Source organism: Ambystoma mexicanum, chromosome 2p (genome assembly GCF_040938575.1).
Source record: "Ambystoma mexicanum isolate Mex_15411 chromosome 2p, UKY_AmexF1_1, whole genome shotgun sequence".
NCBI classification, from domain to species: Eukaryota; Metazoa; Chordata; class Amphibia; order Caudata; family Ambystomatidae; genus Ambystoma; species Ambystoma mexicanum.
The window spans coordinates 1,447,159,249-1,447,182,025 of NC_090923.1; the positions used below are offsets into that span (position 1 = coordinate 1,447,159,249).

General features: G+C 50.1%; 1 protein-coding gene across 6 annotated transcripts in view; it reads left to right on the plus strand.

Annotated features, from left to right (window-relative positions):
* AGAP3 (ArfGAP with GTPase domain, ankyrin repeat and PH domain 3) overlaps positions 1-22,777 on the plus strand; it is a 1,746,798-nt gene that overhangs the window by 1,168,834 nt on the left and 555,187 nt on the right. For all 6 annotated transcript variants that reach the window (XM_069646010.1, XM_069646012.1, XM_069646011.1 and 3 more), the window contains one exon: positions 15,358-15,450. In XM_069646010.1, the coding sequence (XP_069502111.1) occupies positions 15,358-15,450 (93 nt within the window). The remainder of the gene's footprint in view (positions 1-15,357; positions 15,451-22,777) is intronic.

Below are 22,777 nucleotides of genomic sequence, written 5' to 3' on the forward strand. Positions count from 1 at the left end.
GTTGATATATTTGTCAGTAGGTCATGTAACGTTGGAGCTTTTAACTCTGCTTCCACATTGAGATCATCCTGAAAATAGCTCACCCTCGCAACGCCCCCCTCCCCCCCCAAACGAACTGCTGGCAGCAAGGCGAACCTAACCAAAAGGCTTGCAACAAAACGGAAATGCAGCACAAGGTTTGAACTCTAGTGTGGGAAACTCTCTGCAGACATATATGGGGATATACTTACAAATAAAAAAGTGGAAAACCATTTCACAAACCCCTGACTCGAGGTCTACACACATCGGATGACCACCCAGTTCCCATGCTAAAATGGCGGTCCTGAGCCATTCATATAACTCAGTGCTTTGAAAAACGTTAGACTTGAGCAATTTCTCCTTGGTCTTCACTGGCACAGTACGCACATTATGTTCCTCGGGGACTTCATGCTACTTTACCATCATTTTGTGAGGAACGCCCTCTACTTTACCCAACCTTGCAGAAAACACCCGCAGGCTTCCACGAACCAAACGATTGGAACATTTACCCTCAAAATGTGTATATACTGAACTGGTCTCAACTCAGCACGGCACACTAGCCCCATTCTCTCCCACATCAAAATTGCATCTGCTGATAAGCTTCAATCCTGGATTTGGGACCACTCTTATCACAAAATCGTTATTTGGGTGCGACCAAAGGTACTTCAGTTAATATCCAGAGACGACAATGATTTAAACTCATTTACAATCTCATATTCCTACAGTTCTGTAGAAATAATATTACACAGAGAGCAAAATTGAGCAGTATCTGTAGTTCTGCCTCACCCGGGTACACCAGACTACATGGACCTCTTTTTCTTTCTTCTTTTCTTAGTGTGCCTCTGTCACCCTCTGCTAGTCAATCTGCAGACCTTTGTACCAACCTTGCTCTCTTCTGCAGGCACAGGCCGCTAACCCCTTAAGCCTCCTATTAGTCAATTCATTAGCTGGGTGCCCAAACCACCCACATTGAATGCACATGGCACAGGCGTCTTCCTTAAATTACACTGTTGAATTTCTGCCGCCTCTGTTAATTTTGCCACATTCCCTCCCACAATTGGTTGTATTTCCCTTTTTTAGGGCCATCACTGCTTATACCCCCGCCCACTAACATGACCTCTCTTGCTCACCACAGAATCCCAGACCCTGCTGCACTGCATGCAAACTGATAGTTTGAGCAGCACGCAACACAACAATGAATCTCAAAACAAGGCTGTTCCCGCAGGCCTAATTAGAAGTCGGCTGACACAGGTTGATCATTCCAAACAGTCCAATTTAAGATGAGATATGACTCTCGTAACAATTGACTACTCATAATTCCAACTAACATATCTTCTTTGTAACACAGAACAACTGTCAATAAAAGAAACACTGCTTATACTATTTTCTTATCGTGTCCAGGGGCCACAAATACTCACAAAGCCTCAAAGCTCAGAAGAAGTTGCCATGGTTTGGCACAACCTTAATTAATCTAATGCTACCCTTCTGGCTAAACAGACTGCAATCAACCAACCATAACCGGGTATTGTTATTCTAAGATGTTTTGGGATGTACCAATCAGATTAATTCACAACCTCATTACGAATTTGGGACCTGATTCATGGAACGTTGTCCTATGGGATTGCACCATTATAAAACACTTCCATGAATCAGGCTCATGATTTGTAGCACTCTCATTAGACGGGCAAACAAGTAGCCAACGGCTACCAAACCAAACTAAAAATGCATCTAAAAAACAGTGCACCGTACATGCAATACTACTAACCACAACATTTCTGACCTCTCTATTGTTGAGCAGTTTTGCAGTTTCTTGACAAGTCAATAGAATTAGCCAATTGTGATCTAACTTGTTCACTACTCCAAGGGGATCTCTCGCAATGTATACAAATTCCAGAATTTTTGAGTTCAGTCTTCATCATGGGTTGAACATACATGTGTTAATCCGTCACTCCTGTGCGCTCCCATGGCGCCATTAACTCCTGAAGTGCCACACTATAAAGGTCTACGGGCTTACTGCTGAGTTGAGCTCAAGAATGGTGTTTGTATCCAATACAATTCTGGGTGTCTTGCCAAAATGTCTTTGGAGAACTACACTGCATCTTCTTTCCCCATCACCCACATTTTCATAGGTGTGCCGTCAGGTAAGGAAATGTCAGAAAAGTCTCAAGTCCTTGACATTAAAACAGTTTCAATAATGGTGCTTCACTTGCAGTCCTCTATAAACCTCATGCCACCCGCTGCACTTAAATATGTATGAAATAGACCTACCCACTGTTTCCATGGTTTGTTGGCGTGCCTGGTATTGTCAGGAGGTACACAGGGCACCCAGGTAGGTTTCACTGAACTCTTCAACCTGTCCTTCGACTCTGCTTGCTTTCATTCCGTTTTCAAAACAGCCAAGGTCCTAAAAAGCAAGGGGCTGTCCCCAACCTACAAGCTAACTGTCACCCTGTGTATCTCCTTCCGCACTAATCTAAAGTGCTAGAAAGGGTTGTGTTCAACCGTCTTACTAATTTCTTAGACATCCACGAACATCAAGACTCGCAGATCTACGTGAAAATCACGTTGTTGAAAACAACATTGGCAGAATACTGCAAAGTCGAAAGCTTTGCATGTCGAATGCTTTAATTTTGCAATTGTCCCCCGCTTTTCATGTAATGTAAGCGGGGGACACTCCCAAACCCATAATGCTGAACTAGGGGAGCAGGGACGCCCCGGGTACCCTTTTTCGGCATTATGGGATTCAACGTTTTCTACAATGCCAAATATGCACAAAACGTGCATTCAGCAATTTTTCTCCATTCTTTTCTGCCATTACCAGACTGCCGGCAAGCAGGTTTTCTGCTCCAGTGACTCCACAGAAACTGCACTGTTGAATGTGACCAACTTCATTGCCTCAGCTAAGTACTCCAACCTATCCTCTAGCCTAATTCTCCTGGACCTGTCTGCTGCCTTCGACACTTTCTATTACTCTGATCTTAATATTCTTTCTTCTTGGGATTCACGATCGAGCACTTGCTTGGATTGAATTCATACCCTCTGATGAGGATAGGCCCTCGGGAGGATAGCTTAGGGGCAACGTGCTCGCCTTGGAAGCAAGACGACACGGAGCAACACAGGTTTGATCCCCGGGGCCACGCTTGGAAACCTCTGGGTATTAAGCATGTTACAAATAACCTATCGTATAAAACCCTACCAAAACAGACCTGCTCTTCTTCCCTAAAAAAAGCTCTCTCTCATCTTCCTTTGCCTATCCAGTTCCCACCGGACACATACATGACCCTTCCCACACCTGCTCTACTTTTATCTCCAAAACCGGAACAGCAGCTCGCCTCAACCTCTGAAATATTAGGAAAATCGGGCATCTCCTTCCTTTTAATATTGCCAAGCATCTCTTAACCACTCTTGTTTTCTCTAAACTGGACTACTGTGCCAGCATCCTCTTTGGTCTCTATGCTTTCTGTGCTCTCGACAAGATCATTAACTTCGCTACCAGGACTCTCCTTGAACTCCTTTACTTCACACCTGCTTCAGTGTACCGTCACCAGCCTGGATGGCTGATGATGCTAAACAGGGCCAGATACCATATGTTATTGGTCACTATCTTTTATTAGGAAATTAATCACAAACCTGTGCAATGCAATGGCAAGGGGAACTTCCCAAATAAATAATAGCAGGGATGGTTCTTTTCTAAGTGAAATCAGGCCCCAATTCCCCCAGGGACCTATCCCTGGTCAAAATGTCTATGTACTGTATGTGGGTTCCTAGCCCAGCCTCTGAGGCAAATGTACCAGTTTGTACAGGTTACCTCACCCCTTCCTGGTGTTGCAAGCTTTAGGGTGACCTGAACCCTTCTTCCCTATCTGAACTAGATTCAGCCTTTCTGGGGCCACGTATCCCATGATCCACTGGTGTAAAGTCTTGTGAGCAGACTGGGCAATGGCCGTACTCAGCAGAGAGGTACCTAGGGTGTGCCTGGGCTTCTTACTGATTCCTCTTCCTTTGCCTTGCTGGTCACACAGTAGCCTCCCTGACCCCATCTTGTTCCTCCTCCCACTTTCTGATCAACCAGGCAAGCAAGAACCTTCCTGCTCTGGTTATCTAGGAAGTGATTATTTTCTCCTCACCTTAGTTTTTCTTTCATCTCCTGTAGGTCTTTTCTCTGGGATGTTACCGCCTGGTCTACCCAGGTCTCCCTGCCCATTGTTGTTAAATCTATGACACTTCCTCTTCTGGGCATTATATCCTCTGGGGTGTCAATTCTTTCCGCTGGTGTTATTCGTTGGATCTCCTCCATAACATCTTCACTATCATCTTCATTGCTGCCTCCACCTTGTGGTGTTCCATCCTCCACCTCTGCTGTATTACTCTCTTAGCGTTAAGTTTCCTCCTCTGTATGTCTTCGGCCACTGATGTTATGACCTTTTTTTCACCTTGGTATTCACCCCCTCCTCCTGCACTGATCCCTTCTACCACCTTTGGGCTACCACTCCAAAGTCATGATTTTCTCACCTCCTCCTGCAACCATATTCCTTCTGATTTTATTACCTCTTCGTCTGCTTCCTTGACTCACCACGCCTACTGTCTTCTCTGGCTCTATATTGTTACCTCTGCTTCCTTTCCCTTAACTTCCACCAACACCTTCTGTCTATTCTCACCCCCTGATGGAATCACCTTCTCATTGACACCTTTACCTCTCAGTAATTCTTCCTGCACTCTACTGCTGTCACCTCTCCACTCTCTTCTGATTCTCCAGCATCTGCTCATTCCACCAGTTCCAGGTCTTTTCTCAAAGTGTCTCTTGCAACCCACCCTGTACTGGAGCTGTGTGCTTTTATACTGTGTTCCATCATCCCCCTCGGTGGGTCATTCAGTGAATTTCAATGAGGAGATTCGCCTATTCCTTGTAACAGTGTAAGGGTTGGGATTGGCTGTTGTCACTGAGTACATTTGAGTCTGTTTTGAGATGGGAGGGCTGGACCAAGCCTATATCCGAACTGCACACCATTTTGGATGCTGATCTTCCCCCCTGGACTATGCAGTGTGCTCCCTGTGCTGAACTCTTCTCTGTTTCTGGCATGTGATTGAAAGGCTGGAAAAGCACTGGGTAAACTTTCAGGTCTCTTTGCTTCTATTTTCTGCTTGAACGCATGGGGAAATCTAAACATTGCATCATGGCATGAAAGCTCCTCGCTGGGGAACAAGGTTTCTGAAACATGTTTTCGCTGCCCAGCTCTCCGTGTTCGGGAAGTCGCAGATTTGTAGCCCCGTTCCTGCAGGGCTGTGGAGGCCACCTTGGGTCCTGCCAACTCCAGGAGGGGATTTCCTCAATGTAACATGTGAATTGGTACCATTATCTAAACACACGCTACCATCATGGAGTCTAGGGAAAAGCTAACAGTGAAAGCTCTTTTTGTGTTCTGGAAGTTTGGGTCCGCTCAGGGAGACCTTAAGGCTCTCTCAGTTGGGGATGGGCTGTACCAGTTTTGACCTGCAAGGTTTCATGGGGGGTTTGGGCAGGGTTAAAACTTTTCGGGCTAGCATGCCCTACTTGTCTGGCGAGTCACTGTGGTTGCCCATTCCATGTGATGGGGACCAAGGTTGGGTGGCCCGGGGATTCTTCCCATGCTGCCCCGGCTGAACATTGACCGGCTTGGGGTGGGGTCTAGGTCCTTGAGTCTCCACATTGGTGATCCCCAGAACCAGGCAGCGGACTTAATCGCAGCACTGAAATGGAACACTGAATTTACACACTAATAAATCATTGATGGAAGCATTCTGAACCTTTCAGCCACAATAGTGTACAACTGGTTAACAGATTACCACTCATGATGTAAATGCTACCAACAGTTGATTATAGGAACACATACTAAGGTTGCTCGTTTAGAAAGTATATTCTCAGTACAAGGTGCTCCTTGTTTGAGTGATACCCCTCCCATGTATTTAACATGGTGGCTCCATCCATTTCTCATGAATGGATCTGTCTGCCTATGCTCTTAACTGGACCGCTGACTGGTCTGTTTCCCCTCCAGCAAGTGCCTGGCCTTTATCCATCAGGTTTTCTCTCGGTTGAAGGATTTAAGCATGTAGACCCGTGTAGGCAGGTGCACCCTGTGCCTATCATGGAGCCTTACTTACACAGACACCCGAGAGAGTGTAGACCCTACAGCAAGCTCTGAGCAATTTTTTTCTGCAGTATGCGTTTAAACCAAAAATGGTTTGCCTTGTGGCCGCAACATCAATCGGAAGGCTCAATGAGTTGCCGGGGCTGCCCTCTTGCCAGCTCTAAAATGGGCTTCATAGATATTAAGCGGCCTTTCGGGGCACCCAGCATTTTTCTATCCGAGTTCCATAATAATCAGTAAATGTCGTATTTTTTACCCCAAACCCTTTTGCTGCGACAGGAAATGGCTCATTGACTCTCCCTAAGAGTCTAGAGGATGGGCGACTGCACATATCAATAAGTCCAAGTTCCTCAATGTAGTGACTCTTCTCCAGCATGGGGTCTGGCATGGATTCACATGCTCATGAATATTCCCCGTCGTCAGGCTGGGAATCCTCGGTAAAGAAAAAACCAGTATCAGTTTCGTTTCTGATCTGTCTTTCGTAGTAATAACCAATCACTGGTCTCTGCGTCATACTGACCACAGCCAATGACTGCCCTCTACCTAAGCACCGCCTCTGGCAGCCATCTTCAGATTTTTACCGCACGTTCATGTGTTGGGATCCTCGTGCTATTGCTCTCGAGCTTTAGTGCTATTTTTCGCGCTTTTTCACAAAAAACTTCAATTCTTTCGGTCAAAAGAGCCTCAAGCTCCACCGATCCTACATCCGTTCAACGGGGACCCGTGTCGGATTCGTCTGTGCCCCTCAAGGGTGAAGATTTCGTCGAGCTACACTTCGGAGGACTCCAGAAGCTTCTCAGGCCCGGTCTCGGAGATGGCCCAGGAGAAGGGAAGCTCGACGCCCGGAAAGCTGTTCAGGGTCTGCCCTGGATGCCAGCTGCAGAACGTCTTTAAGGAAGACGAACACTCTTTCTGCCTTTACTGCCTTCATGAGGACAAAACGCACGTGGAGAAGGACTGTGCGTTTTGCGGCAACATGTCGGAACGGACCATGAAGGACCGTCATCAACGTCTCGCCAACTGGCTGGAGGGTAAGAGCCCGTCTGGCGAGAAGAAGAAGAAATCCGAGCGGTCTTCTAAGACCTTTGAGGGCGCCCCGGCGACGGGGGCCCAACATAAGGCCAAGCACCGCGAGTCCGCTGGCACCGGGAGCGCCGAACGGTCGGGCTCTACGGGCGCCAGGCAGGGCGCACCCTCCCCGGCACCATCAACCACGAGCCAACGCTCTGGGTCGGGTAAGAGGAAGGCCGAGCACCCGGCGAAGCTCCTGGAGAGGCCCCGGTCGAGCTCTAAGGCAGAGGAGGAGCGTGGCAGTGCCCCCTCCCTCAAGGATAAGGCGGTGAGCGCACCTAAGGTGGTGAAGGCCTTGATCCATCCGACCAAGCCCTCTATCGAAACGGTCGCGGCGGCCCTGGCTCAGCCTGTGGAGGCTGTGCCAGTGGTGGCGACCTCAGGGCCCAGAATCTCCCTGCCTCCTCGGAGGGAGTCTTCTTTTGTGCCCATCGATAGGACCCCCGTGAAACCCTCCGTGGGGAAGAAGAAGGGGGGGCAGGGCGTCGTCGTAGATTCGGCCTCAACCTCAGAAGAGGAGCTGATCGAGGTCTTAAGCCACGGCCTAGGCGTGGAACAAGGCCAGCCCGTCGGAATGGACCCCGACGCGGGTGACGACGACGACATCGTCGAGGATACCGACGGGGCCCCTGCTCGCCCGTCGGATTCCCCTCTGCCAGCGCCGCGAGACAACTCGGCGGCCATTTTGTTGGCCATACAGTCCTTATGCACCGAGATAAGGACGAGGCTACCGTTACCGACGGAGGAACCTCTCCCGTCGGGGGATCCAGAACCGGGACCTTCTGGGTTCCCCCTACCAAGAAAAGAAGGATCCATCCTCCACCTCCTTTTCAACCGTCGCGCCCCGTCCAGCCCTCCTCCCCGTCCACCCGAGGGGATGATACGGGGACTGACACGGCAGCGACGGGTACGGACGACGAGGCATACGATGAGGATTTTCCGTCGTCGCCCCCCACCAGGGCTTCTCCGCCCGACGAGATCGGATCTTTCCACTCCATGATCTCCAGGGCTTCCGAGCTTTTCCAACTCTGCCCTGAGGAGAAGAAAAAGGAAGGCTTCCTTTATCAGCGGCGCGAGGCCAAGAGGAAGACGGTCCTCGCAGTGCCTCTGTTGGACGACATTTGGGATGAGGGCCTTTCCCTCCTCAAGAACCCTTCCACTACGCCAGCTAGAAGAGACCGGTACGAGAAAAAGTACCGGGTCCCGGACACGGCCCCCCTATGCCTCCGGGCGCAGCCTACCCCGGACTCCGTCGTCTCCGCGGCAGCCAGGAAGAAAGCGGGGGGGGGTGCGGCCTCCACATCGACTTCCCCGCCGAACGGCGAGGGAAAGAAATTGGATGCTATGGGACGTAGAGTCATCTCGTCGGCAGCGACGACGATTAAAGCGGCCAACGCCTTGGCTATCGTGGCCCGCTACGACAGGGAGCTCTGGTACAAGATAGCTCCCCTGCTGGACTTTCTGCCAGACGACAAGAGGGCGGAGGCCCTTGAGATCCTCCAGGAAGGTGAAGTGGCTTCTGACCACGCCATCACCGTGGCGACGGACATCGCCGACACTGGGTTCCGCCAGCTGGGCAACGGCGTTTGCCTTCGACGTCGTGGATGGCTCAAAGTTACGGACTTTCGGCAGGACGTCCAGACCAGAGTCCTGGACATGCCCTTCGACGGGAACAACCTGTTTGGGAAGACAGTGGACGATTCCCTTCAGGCCATCAAGGCGGATACTGAGACGGCCCGGGCCCTTGGAGTCCTGCAGCAACGACGGACGCCCTTTCGGAGCGGCGGAGGCAAGGGCGCCTCCAAAGGTTCCGGCGGCGGTTTCGCTTCCTACCGTCAAGCGGCCCGCTCGTCGTCGCAAGAGGCCTACAGAGGACGAGGCAAGTCTAGCGGACCCCGCCGTCGTCGCCAAGGAGGTCAAGGCGGCAAGGCCGCGTCCAAGCAGGATTGAACCGGCCGTGGGGTCGGGCCCCCACCGAAGCACCCCGGTGGGAGGCCGGCTGGCGGGCTTCGTCAGCGTGTGGGAGTCCATCTCCACCGACCGTTGGGTGCTGGACGCCCTGGCCCGGGGCCACGCGCTCGAGTTTCAAAGAAGGTGCCCGCGCGTCCCCCCCGTGGCCAGGAAAGAACTTCACGTCCCTCAACTTCTCCTGGAGGTAAAGGCGATGCTCAGAAAGGGCGCCATCGAACTCGTCCCAAAGAGGCTTCGGGGCTCCGGAGTCTACTCGCGATACTTCCTCGTGAAGAAGAAGACGGGAGGATGGCGCCCCATCCTGGACCTGCGACGGCTGAACAAGTTCATCAAGGCGCAGAAGTTCCGGATGGTCACCCTCCAGCACGTCCTGGGTCAACTGGAGGAAGGAGACTTCCTATCGTCGTTGGATTTGGAGGATGCCTACTTCCACATTCCCATCCTAAAGGGGCACCGAAAATTCCTCAGGTTCGTGGTCCAAGGGCGTCATTACCAGTTCAAAGCCCTTCCCTTCGGACTACGGTCGGCACCCAGGGTATTCACCAAGTGCCTCGCACCGGTGGCGGCGCAGCTGCGCCGCGAGGGGATTCACGTCTACCCCTACCTGGACGACTGGCTCATCCGCGCCAAGACGAAGGAGCTCGCCGTGGTCCACACGGCAAGGACCGTCCAACTCCTCACGGACCTGGGATTCTCCGTGAACTACGCCAAATCCCACCTGGTGCCCGCGCAAGTCGCACTGTTTCTGGGAGCGAGGCTCGACACAGTGTCCCTTCTGGCCTCCCCGTCGGAGGAGAGGACCAGGACCATCTTGGGCAAGGTGCAACGGATGTTGGTGGCCGACGCGGCCAAAGTGAGATCCATCAAGTCCCTCCTCGGGATGATGTCTTCCTGCATCTACCTCATTCCCATGTGCAGGCTCCGGATGCGCCCGTTGCAAGAATTCCTGGATGCGCGCTGGATCCAGACGACGGGCAGCTTCGAGGAAAGGATCAAGCTCGACGAGAGTTTCCGACGAGCGATACGGTGGTGGGGCACCCGCGCGCATCTGACGGCGGGCATGGACTTCCAGACCCCAGCCCACCAGGAGACTGTGACCACGGATGCCTCCCTGGAAGGGTGGGGAGCGCACACCGAAAATCTGCACGCGAGGGGACTCTGGCTCCCGACGGAGAAGTCCCTGCATATCAACGTCCTGGAGCTCCGTGCAGTGTTTTGGGCCCTCAGGTCCTTCCTTCCGTCCCTCAAGGGCAAGGTGGTGAGGATATTCACCGACAACACCACCACCATGTTTTACATCAGGAAACAGGGCGGAACCAGGTCCCCAGCGCTGTCCAAGGAGGCGCAGGACCTGTGGCATTGGGCCGTCACCCAAGGGATTTTTCTGGTGCCGTTTCATCTGGCAGGGATAAAAAACACCATCGCCGACTCACTCAGCAGGGAGCTGCGCTCGTGCCACGAGTGGGAACTACGGCAGGATCTGGTGGATCGCCTCTTCCGACGGTGGGGCACACCCCAGATCGACCTGTTCGCGACGGCGACGAACACCAAGTGCCGGAGGTTCGCCAGCAGGTTTCCCCAGACGAGGAGCATGGGCGATGCTTTCTCGTTCCCCTGGGAGGGCCTGTTCCTCTACGCGTTCCCTCCCTTGCCTCTGCTAATCCGGCTCGTCAACCAGCTCAAGAGGTCACGGTGCAGGATGATCCTCGTCGCACCTGCGTGGCCGAGGCAGATATGGTTCCCGGACCTTCTGGACTTGTCAGCGTCCCCGCCGATCAAGCTGCCGGCGGACGCGGATCTACTCTCCAGGGAAGGAGGCGCCATCCTCCACCACGACCCGAAGTCGCTGAACTTGCAGGCCTGGCTCCTGCAGCGCTAGAGTTTGGAGGATACGACATACCGGCCGATTGCAGAGAGGTTCTTGCAAAGGCCAGGGCGTCCTCGACTCTTAAATGCTACGGACACAAATGGAAGAGGTTCTCTGTCTGGTGCCACGCACAGAAGATTAACCCTCTATGGATTACGGCTCCCCAAGTACTGCCGTACCTGCTGACGCTGGCCAAAGCTGGTTTGGCACACGCGTCCATCAAGATTCATCTTGCTGCGATCTCCCGATACACCAGAACCACGGGGCGGACGTCCTTGTGGTCTCATCGTCTGGTGAAAGAGTTCATGAAGGGACTGTTCAGATCGTTCCCGCCGGTGAAGGCTCCGGCCCCGGCGTGGGAGCTCAACGTGGTGCTGACCAAGCTCATGGGACCTCCGTTCGAGCCTCTGCACTCGGCCCCGTTGAAGTTTCTATCGTGGAAAACAGCTTTTCTTGTGGCCATCACCTCCGCACGACGAGTGGGAGAGATCCAGGCCCTTTCCTGCAAGGCCCCGTACTTGACTTTCCACGACACGAGGGTAGTGCTCAGGACGCACCCCTCCTTCATGCCCAAGGTACCGTCGGACTTCCATCTCAACGAACCCTTGGTGTTACCTGTGTTCTTCCCGTCGCCTTCGTCGCCGGCTGAGAGGACTTTGCACTCGCTGGATGTAGCTAGAGCGCTGAAGTTCTACGTGGACCGCACGAAGGGGTTTCGGAAGACGTCACAACTCTTTGTGAACTTTGGACCTGTCAATCAGGGGAAGGCTCTCTCGAAGGCTTCCATCTCCAGATGGCTCTCCGGCTGTATCATGTACTGTCACCGGTTGGCAAACCGACCGCTGCCTGGCCGTCCGAGAGCCCATTCCACCAGAGCGATCGCAGCTACCACGGCGTTCCTATCTGGTGTGCCCCTGCTGGACATATGCAGGGCTGCTACGTGGAGGTCGACGCACACCTTCACGAAATTCTACTGCGTCGACCGGGATTCCAGGGAGGAGTCCAGGGTCGGCCAAGCAGTGCTGCGCAACCTGTTCGCCTGAGGTGAGTCTGGTGAGGAGGTAAGATGCTTAATGTTGAGTTGATGTGATGCTTAATGTTGAGCCTTTGCCACCTCCCGTGGTTGTGCATGTGTGTACTGCTATGTATTCTTTATTCATGAGCATGTGAATCCATGCCAGACCCCATGCTGGAGAAGGAACAAGTTACTTACCTGTAACTGTTGTTCTCCAGCATGGGTCTGGCATGGATTCACATGCGAACCCTCCCGCCTACCCCTCTGCGGCTCTTCACTTGGTCATACTGCCACTTCACGTGCTTCCAAATCTGAAGATGGCTGCCAGAGGCGGTGCTTAGGTAGAGGGCAGTCATTGGCTGTGGTCAGTATGACGCAGAGACCAGTGATTGGTTATTACTACGAAAGACAGATCAGAAACGAAACTGATACTGGTTTTTTCTTTACCGAGGATTCCCAGCCTGACGACGGGGAATATTCATGAGCATGTGAATCCATGCCAGACCCATGCTGGAGAACAACAGTTACAGGTAAGTAACTTGTTCCTTACTGGGAGCCCTGGGGCTCCTTTACTCAGGTGATCCTACTCGATCCCTGTGGTCCTACGTACCCTTGGGTGCAGATGGAGAGAGAAGTTCTAAAGCAGGGAGAGCCGGTAAGTGCATATGCATAGAGGCAGACCTTCAGGGCACACATGCACTTTGGGCTGCCAGTCAAATTGTGTCTCGGCTGTGCAAGATCACTTCTGTTCTCTGGCCTGTCTCCAAGATATCCACCTGGGTTTGGAGCAGGGGGAACTAATTACAACAGGTGGAAGAGAAAGTACAGTGATTAGCGTCTTGCTTTTTTGCTCAGCCTCCAAGGTTAGGTCTGGGGAGAGCCAAGCGAGTTGTTATGATGTGCTGGGACTCCGACACTGAAGACAGAAATCATGGAGTTTGGAGAGGTACCTCAGGAATTTATTCATTTAGTAGAACTATTTTGGTTTGAATCTTCCATTGCCACTCTGACATTGTAGACTTTGACAAATAGATGCGCATGTCTGCAAAAAGGTGGCTTGTTCCTCATTCGCTGTCTGCCACCGTTATGCTAGACAGAAGGGACGGGGTTGTAAGGAAGGCATGGTATCACAAGTATGACAGGCACAAATGATGTAGTTCAAGGGTGTTTAATGAACTATTATTGGGATGAAAAAAACCTAAGTTCTAATGATGGGAGCAAGCTGCGACCATTAAAACAGAAGAAAACAATGTCCTGGTCATGTCTTGTCTAATAAAACGGGCCTATACTAAAAAACCTATTGCCAAACCTTACTCTAAAGAACAAAAGGGTGTGAGGTGTTGCAATCTATAAAGAAACAGAGTAAGATAAACAAAAGGTCCATGTGATATGGAAGTTCAGGATTGCTGTACTAAACCTTTCCCTTCCCCACGTTTTAGCTTGGGAGGTGAAACAATATGGCACTTGGAGCACAGTGACTTCTCTGGCAGGAGGAGGCAGTATTTAGGATTCATCAGAGTCCTTCAGCATAGCGTCTCTAGATACTTTCTTAAGTCTCTTTCTTCCAAAGTGCCAGAATGAAGACAATGAAAAATAATAAAACTTAGAGTTCACTTCTTTCGGTCTCCCTCAGCCGGGCTTGGACAATTTCTTCCGTGTTTGTTTCTGAATGGAATCTCCCTCAGCCGGGCTCGAATTCCCTTCCTTTTTATCGCATTAGGTCCCCCTTGATCGGTGTCTCAGACCTGATACTTTGACAACTTCCTTTTTTCCATATAACAGAAATGAAGATTTTCGACTGAGCAAGGGATTTGACTGTTGCCTTTGCCTGACCACTTTGTTCTTTTTCATCCGATTTAAAATGTTCAATCATGACACAAAGTTCAATCCAATCTCAATGGTTTAACTCGCAAGATACTTTTTGGCAGAGATTGTTCAACTGGGCATCCACATGGCGCCGGACCACTCTGCTACTTCGTATCGAGCGTTCACTCCTTAAACTTTCCAAGAAAATTTATCGTCTTTCTCCGTTTATTCGCATCTTTCATTAACCTTCTTATATGCCACTTTGTTGCCGCCCGCAACCTTCACTCATGCGTAGCCCGGTTCACACAGTTGCCTTCAACTCTCCAGGTGTATGCAAGGTTCGGGTTCTGTCTTTGATCTTGGAGTCGATGGAGGCACCTTACAGGATCTGAAGGCCTTTCTTCTTCGCCACACACGTGCTGTTTCCGAGTCCTAAACAGCCCAGCAATCGTTTGTCAAACAGGTCAAAGGTACTTCTCTCTCTGGTTTCTCCCTGTGACTCCTCGTCTGGCTTCCTCGATTCAGCTGCAGCCTGTCAGAGCTTTCTCCTTCTACGGCTCTGCTTCGATCCTCACCTCACTCGCTGCTGATAGTGTGCTCTCATGCTCTGCCTTTTATCCGTGCTGGAAGGGTAACGGGAATCGGGTGTTGTGAGTTGTTAAGGTTAATATCCTGACTCTGATGTTGGGACATGCTGCACAGAAGGGCTGGGTGCAAGTCTGTCTTCTCCCAGAGAACTCAGTCCCTGTATTCATGTTTGTGTAGGAAAAGAGGCTGGGCGGGTTAAAGTCAAATAACACATGGAATGAGAAGGGGTAATAGGGAAGGGTCTATCGCGTCCCTCCATCGGGTGACGCACTCCCACTCCTCGGGGGCTCCTCATCCAGGTGATCCTCCTGTACTGGTCCACCCCCAGGAACTGGATCCAAAAGCAATGGCGCTTTCCTGTCCACCTGGATGATGGATCCCAAGGGATTAGTTCATGAGACACCCTTTGGTTTCTCACAGGAGTCACCCCATATTCAACAGCATCTCAATGACACAGGGCCAGGTGCCTTTGCTCCCCATTGCATGTTGCTTCTGTAATGACAGTGTATGTACCATGCCTTCTCCCTGCCCCAGTGATGTTCTGGACGGTTACTAAGTGTGTTTGGAGAAATGGGTTGTGTCCCCTCTTCCTCCTCCTCCGTGAGGCTTTGTCCCATTGCTAAGTATTTCAGCAATGAAGGCATGCTTCTCCTCGCCTAGCTCTGACACCCACTACGGAATCTGCCTGAGGTAATACGTGATGTGTACTTTCCTTTCTCCTTGGTGACTCTGAAGCTGAGGCTCGTTGCTGATTGTGTGTCTAGTAAGGTGATGTGTGTCCCCTCAATGTTGTGTTCTTGTGAACCTATCCCATTGAAGAGTGTGTCTACTATGTTCCATTTGGTCTCTGTCCCGGTCAGGCTATAACCTGAATCTGTCGCTTAATTTTCTTCCAGTCTAGAAAGAGTGTTGAGCCTGACAGAGAGAAGAAGATCCTGGAGTGCAAGTCGGACACGATTGGCAGTGGACGGGCCATACCCATAAAACAGGTAAGGACTCAACTCTGGTTTTTCAATACCGATACCATATATTTGCGTGGCAATGACAATTCAACTGCTTCATTTGTTTTCTGTGTCCTTTTCTGACTGTCAGGGTTGACCATCTTGTTAACCATGTTTCTGAAAACATGTCCAGAGGCAGTGACCTTGCACTAACCTCCCATTTAGGGCATAGCCTGAATTCCAAGAAACGGGCACCCGGATAAGCCACCAGAAAAAGGTTTTCCATGCACCTTCGTATGAGTACGCTTAAAAAAAAAAAAATCTTTCACTGTTCTAAGCACCGGCCCCCACATATATTCCTGAGATGTAGTGTCCCACAGTTCAGATACCCTGCTTCTTCCTCTGCATGCATGATATTTTGAACCGCATGGGCTCCGGACATGGCTCTTGCATTAGTCGCCTCCTGTCTAAACAGATTGGGGAAGTCCATACCCGCACCTTGGGGAGCAAGCAGGCATCAGGTACCCGCGTTTAATAAGAATCCACCTGGGAGGACTACTTGTACTGCACCGTGGAGGTGAGTCTATGCTCAGTCAGGGCATTACCTGGTTGTATTGTTTGTGTCATGGCTTTGCTAGTCTGATTACCCTGTTGCGGGATTTATGCCACTGGAGCTGCCTATTGTGGTGTGCTATTTGCAAAGCTATCAATGATTGGTCAGTAGAGTACCTTTTTGCAGAAGCCCCATTTCTTTGGCTTTTGATTGGCACACTGCATGTGTACCTTGATGCTAGTTTTTAAGGTACCCCTTAGAAGGCTTACCTTTTTCCTGGCAAGAGTAAAAATAATGTAAATCCTACAAAGTATTGAAAATAACAAAAGTCAAAAAATGACTAAATGCGGCTTAATCAAACAATGCAGAAGAATGCTACACTCTTTTGAGTGTCGTTAGGTGTTTTCCATCCTGGCCTGGACTACTGTGGTGGGAGCATGATTCTGCCAGTGTTTAGTCAGATCTGGCTGTGGGATGCTGCCGCGCATCTAATGTTGGATGCAGAGTGGAAGAAGAGGGCTCCGCCAGGCAATTTCTTTTAGCAATTCCATAGGCGCTCAGTTGACCACTGTGAGGGATCGAGGCTGCAGAAGCACCCCCGCTCTAAGATGGGGAGGTTGGGCTAGCAGACTTCTGAGGGTGAGGTGCAACTTTTCACGAATATATGGAGCTGCGGTGGATCTTCGTGGTGATGGCGGCAGCTGAAATGGAAACTGCAGTGGATCAAGTGCCTTAGCGGTGGCCCAACTCCCCAAATGGGAAAGACAAGGGTTCCTTACTACTGTTGAGGAGATTCGAGTTAGAGTTTGTGCAAGGATCTCCAGAGGAAGGTGACCTTGTGCTGTGACCTTTGAGGGACCTGGATGGTGAAATAGTCCAGAGACAGTAAGGTGTAATCCACTCCTGGGCCATCACAAAGGACAAAGGTGACTGGAGCAGTGGCCGGGAAGAAAAGGTCTAAGTACCTGCAGGCAAGGGCTGTCTTCATCAGACCCGGCACATAGAGTGCCCAGAGAATACCGCAGTGATCGAGGAGATGGGTACAGCCCAGTTGTCGTCATGGCTCGATTATCTAAGGATCCTTTGTACACACTATACACCTCTTTCACTGCCTCTCGCTGAATTGCTGAATTCACGAGTAACTCTAGACTGCATCACTGCTTGCATTCCCCAAATGAAAGCATTGCTTAGATGTGCTTCAAGTTTTAGTGCAACATGTCTAATTATTAGACTTGTTTAAAATATGTTTTCAATGAAGTGTTTCTGCTGTGTCACAGCTCAGCAGAGTGCTGATGCCAGTGTCGTGCTGAAAGTTGTGGTAGTCATGCAATTCTGACCATGGGCTCAGGGCCAATTTAACAGTTTTCTGGGCCCTGGCACAGACAGCTGTAGGGTCCCTCCCGAAACCCATGCCATAACCCAATCTCCAAAATGAAGGGATGACATACCTCGAGTCAAATTCAACAGATACTCGTCTCGGCTATGAATGGATTATCTAGTTGTTAACAACATATAAATATTATACATCTCTGTGACCTGCTTCCCCCAGAGGATGCTCTATATTAAAGACATGTTCACTTTGTTTTACACAAAGGGAACCAGTCCCAAGATGTTGCCCAATGGGCACACCGAGCTACATTAAGCCAGATGTTTCAACACCCAGGTTCCTCCCACTAGCAACATATTAGAGCCATGCCACTGCTGTGTGGTTTTACCTTATCTGGGTCTCCTCACCGAGGATATGGGGAAATAACCAATGCAGACGAGTCCAAAACAAATAAGAGAATACAGGGAGGAATATTATGGAATGTGCCAGAGGACGTGAAGCCATAGTGCAAGGCAATGCATTGCCAATGTCTAACTGGTAAGGTCCATGACCCCTGGAGATACATTCCCTTTATTGGCATTAGATGTCAACTCTTCTGATGCACAGTAATAAGCAGCAGCATGTAAAGAAGCTGACGAAGAGGAACTTTCAATAACCCTGGTAATGTTGACAAATGCCCAATTTTCTCATCTGAAAATCACCCCATGCATTCACATTTTGATTTGTGTTATTAGATGGTGCTTGCGCTTCCTATAAACTGAAACTATTGCATTAGAGTTCAGCTAAGGCCCAAAGCACTTCATGTTGAAATCCAAAACCATACAACTGCGTCCTCCCGTCCGAAAAAGGTAGCTTGGCGACTCCATTTGGCATTCTTGAATAAAATGAAGTGGGATCTTCCAATGAGAGAAAACCAAAGTCCCATCTATGTACATGTTCCACAAACGGTTGCATGTGTGGTGCTCCAACACTCCTCCCAGAGTGCAATCATTACTAGTCATAAAACTTGCTTGGTGCAGGCCTGGCTGTGTCCCTTATCTCCACGCAAATGCCACTGAACCAAGAGGTACACGAGACTGCTCCTTTGTAAGTTAGATAACAAATGGGTGCTACCATAACCCAGGTTAGTGGCACTCCTTTTATCATCTTCCGGAGAATGATAGTCCAAAATGGGCCTGTCAGTATGTACTAATAACCTTGATTTTAATGCCCTTGATTTGGGTTTTTCCATTTAGGCAGTGTTTTAATGAGCAAATGTTTCCATTATCTTAACTACCTTTAAAAGATTGAAAAACCTGCCTGTGTTGGAACCTGCGACTTGATGGTCATGTCAACACCAAGCGACCATTTCTATAACACTCTACACAGACTGATAAAACTCATGACGCTTGAAAAAAAGGATTGCTAATTGGCTACTTAATGAAGGACGAGGGGCAATGCTCACCCAAACATGCCGCTAAGAGCTCACTCGCCACTAGCTGCATTGTAGAGTAACTCTTGCAACTGACCCACTTTCCCAAAAAAAAACACTCGCCGATTGTAGCATGTTGTGCCTGTACTTCGGTCATTGCTTGTTGCTCTAAAGGCAAATCCCAGCCTGTCGCCCCTCTCATTCCGTTATAAAGGAAGGATGAAAACTCCCAGATTGTAATCCACAGTGGTATTGTTTCCAAACACATACTGTGTGCCATGATTATCTGGAAAGCAAGGGTTATACATGATTCACTTCAGCCGGCGGTTGACCCACTGTACATACTTTATAAAAGTGTATTTCTGGAGATGAGGTAAACTCTGATGAGGTGATATGCATCATAGACCTTTTTGCAACACACCCATATCCCGGTTAGAAATCATAGATTTGATAACCTACTTATAAGCTCTGGTTCACAAAATAGCTAGAATGCTGTCACTTCTACCATCTGCCCAGGCTTTACCCCATTCCTGTAACCAGTGCCCGGGTGAAGGCAACCCTAATACCCTGCCAGCCAATCACAACCAATCCAAACAATGCTACCGCAATAGAACAAGGGCTGGCTGTGTGCAGAAACACTCAGTGCTGGTCCCGCTGATACATATTTATCTGGGTACTTTGAGGGGGGACAATTCGGCGTAGTCAGGCCTCGGAACACATAGCACACCAGACCAAAACATTGAAATATAGGGATCTGCAACTACACTGCTGCTAAGAGCCATAAATTGCGCTGGAGACAAGAACAGGACCTAAAAATTGCAAAGAGGTTCTGGTGCACTGCACAACCCTGAAAAGGGCCTCCTTGCTGTGATATGTGACATTGTCCCTAACACCGGCCACGCATGTGCGGGAGTTACACTTGGGTGAAAAATGCAGGGTGTGGATGGGGGCAACATCTGCAAGTGTCAGAGAGCAGGGACTTGAGCGATAAATCAGACATGGTGCAAAGACCCAGCACAAGTCCCACAATTAAAGATTTGGCCCGGATCCATGTATTGACGGTAACACAGGGTGCTGTGGGTTTAAACAGAGTAGGGTGGGAGGGTCAGGATTTGGATGGTGGTGGTGTGACATACGTATGATATTAGACCCCATCTACCAGAGCGAATGTGCACTGAGCAGTGCCTCCGCATGTGTGGGGTGGCGGCTTTGTTCCTGAAGCGCATAGTAATGGAGGGTTATAACCCAACAGATGGGGGTACCTGCCAGAGAATTTGAATTTGTGTCCAATCGAATGCGCTTCTCTGACTTTCTCCCTTCAAACTCACCTGCACTCACTACAAGTGCATACAAACCCAGAACATGGTAGGCTCTATTACACTACAACTTTGTGCCAGAAAATGAGAAAGCAATGCTGGCGGCCTTAGACATTGTCACGTCTCAGTTCTGATTGCTCAGATGATGAACATTGGTGTCGCGGGCAGTGGGCAATGCGTTGAACTGGTTTGCCTCCTTGTCCAATCCACGTCGAGGGTTAGTTTAGCCCTGAACCTACTTAAGCACAACACGGACAGAGTTAGTTTACCCCTTCCACCTATACCCCTTAATGCATACCTCAGGCCATTGGTGCTAGTCACCCACACATTTATGTTAAACTTTTTTAATTATGTCAGTGGCCTAAAGGGACACAGATTGGAGCTGCACAGACTAAACCAACAAGCCATTTATTAACTACCTTTTCCAAATGAAAAGTTACAACCCTCAAAACCAGGGGCGTTGCTAGGGGGGGGCTAAGGGGGCTATAGCCCCTGATCTTTTGGTTGTAGCCCTGGATAGAATCTCAGGAGCTACAGCCAAAAGACTAGCTAGCCCCCAGTCCCAACAGTTCCGACATCAGCTTAGCCCCGGATCTTTTCCAGACCTAGCAACTCCCCTGCTCAAAACACGTACGTACCTGAAGCCTTGGGACCCTCGTTCTTGGCTCGTGTCACGCGGGCTCATACCACACCCTGTCCTGCTCTCTCGGGATTTAGGCAGCCGCAGACTGGCAGAGACTGGAAATGAAACCAGGGTCCAGGTCGTCTGATTGGCTACTGAAAGGTGCATCATTGATTGGTTGCTATGAGAGGAGGCAGGGCAGCACCAGTTCAGCAGGGGCTGAGCAGAGCCTCAGACATACACAACACAAGCTGGCTGGCCCACCAACCCCTCGGCCACTCCATCAACATTCTTGTTGTTTTCATCATTCCTGTTGTTGGCTGGTGCTGCTTCCACACCGCCAGCAGTGAACTTGTGTCGTGTCCTGGCCCCAGGCCCCAGCCCTCAACACTGGATTGGTTGCTTGGTGTATGGGGGCTGCGGGCAATGATGTGTACCTGCAGGCTTCTGCTCACCAGCTCTGCTGCGTCTTCTTTCCAGGCCTACCCGCCCACTACACAAATTACTTTTTCATGTTCGATAAGCAATGTTTTCTGTCCTAGCCAGCTTCCCCCTCCAGATTGGGCATCAGAATCTCACCTTCAAGTTCTAGTCCCCCAACCCCCAAGTTGTGCTGGGCTCTCTCATCCTTGTATCAACAAGGGGACCGGCATGACATATGCATATATTTTAATGGAGGTTTCCCTTAACTTTAGTAGGGGCTTCAGGTGCCGGAATAGCTCCTTTGCCATGATGTTCACTGTGGCTCCTGTATCAATCAGCGCAGTCATTTCAAGACCTTGACGCACTTTCATGTGTGATATGAAGGTAGTGTCTCAGGGTTGGTGTGGCCATTAAAATAATTTATCGCCCCGGAAGGGGGTGGTGGCCAAAGAGGATGCTCGGAACGCGGCTGTATTCCCCGCTTCTCCTTCTCTCCCCCTTTAAAAAAAAAAATGTAAGTAAAGAAACTTGCCTTGCTGCACGGCCCGGCGCTGAACCATGCTTTCCCAACCCTGTTTCATTGTTGATGATGTCAGTCGTCAACACTGAAAACGAATTTGGGGAAACTACGGCGCAACGCTGGGCCACGCAGCGAGGTATTTTTTTTTTTGTTCTTTCTTTTTGTTTAATCAAACCATTAGCACATGCATAGGAAACTAGATGGGTATTATAGGCGATATGCCCCTCGGTGACGGGACAACCCAGTTTTTTCTGCAGTCCGTTGGAAAGCACTCCCCCAGTCAGTAAATGTTGCTTCAGGAAACCAGTATCAAAAAATCATCTTTATTGAATAAAAGCGCACAGCATATGGGTCATAAAATCCACTGACATCGTGGTTCTCCCAGAACATACGGCCTGCGCATAGCAGAGTTAACGTTTCGCGGTTTCCTCACCGCTTGATCTATATTTCTGAGGCTTGTGGAATCTGCTTAGATCACATGCTGTGCATAGGCCAACATCTAGTGGAAGCTGCGGAGTATTACAGTTTGTTTTTCGAAACTCGAAAATGGGTGTCGACACAGGGCGTGCCAGTAATACTATCCCTAGTGTGACGTTCACTGTACCCATGATCCCTCTCGCGTGTAGGACCCTCAGATTGATTTTTCCGCCATACTGGTCGGAAGCATTGCGCGGAGTTCCCTGGTTTTCAGCCATTTTGCAAAAAATCAATATTCATTTCCCTGTCCTTTCACTCCCACGTCGAGACATCGAAGATCGACATTGGTCCGAAGAACAAACAACCGTAGAGAGCTGCACGACAGACTTTGGGCCTCGGAAGGCCGCTGGCCTCGGCCCGGGCCTTGGAAGCCCGCAAGTAGGGAGAGTGGGGGGTGGAAATATACTCTACACTCTTATTATTATTATTTCCTACACACACCAGCCCGCTGCCATAGGTGCAAATGCAGAGCACTCCATTTAAATTTTGCCCCAAGTGCAACCGCAAGTATCCTTGGGTTGACAAACACGCCACCTGTAACCTCTGCTTACATAGGGATCACTCTAAGGCGAACTGTAGAGCGTGTAGCCTGTTCAAGGTGAAAACACTAAAGGACCGCTCGACCAAACGTTGGGCCCACCAGGCCAGGCAACTTGAGGCCATGGAAGCGAAGGGTGCCTTCAGTGATGGCAGCAATGCCGTACTTTCAGACGGCGCTGGCACAGA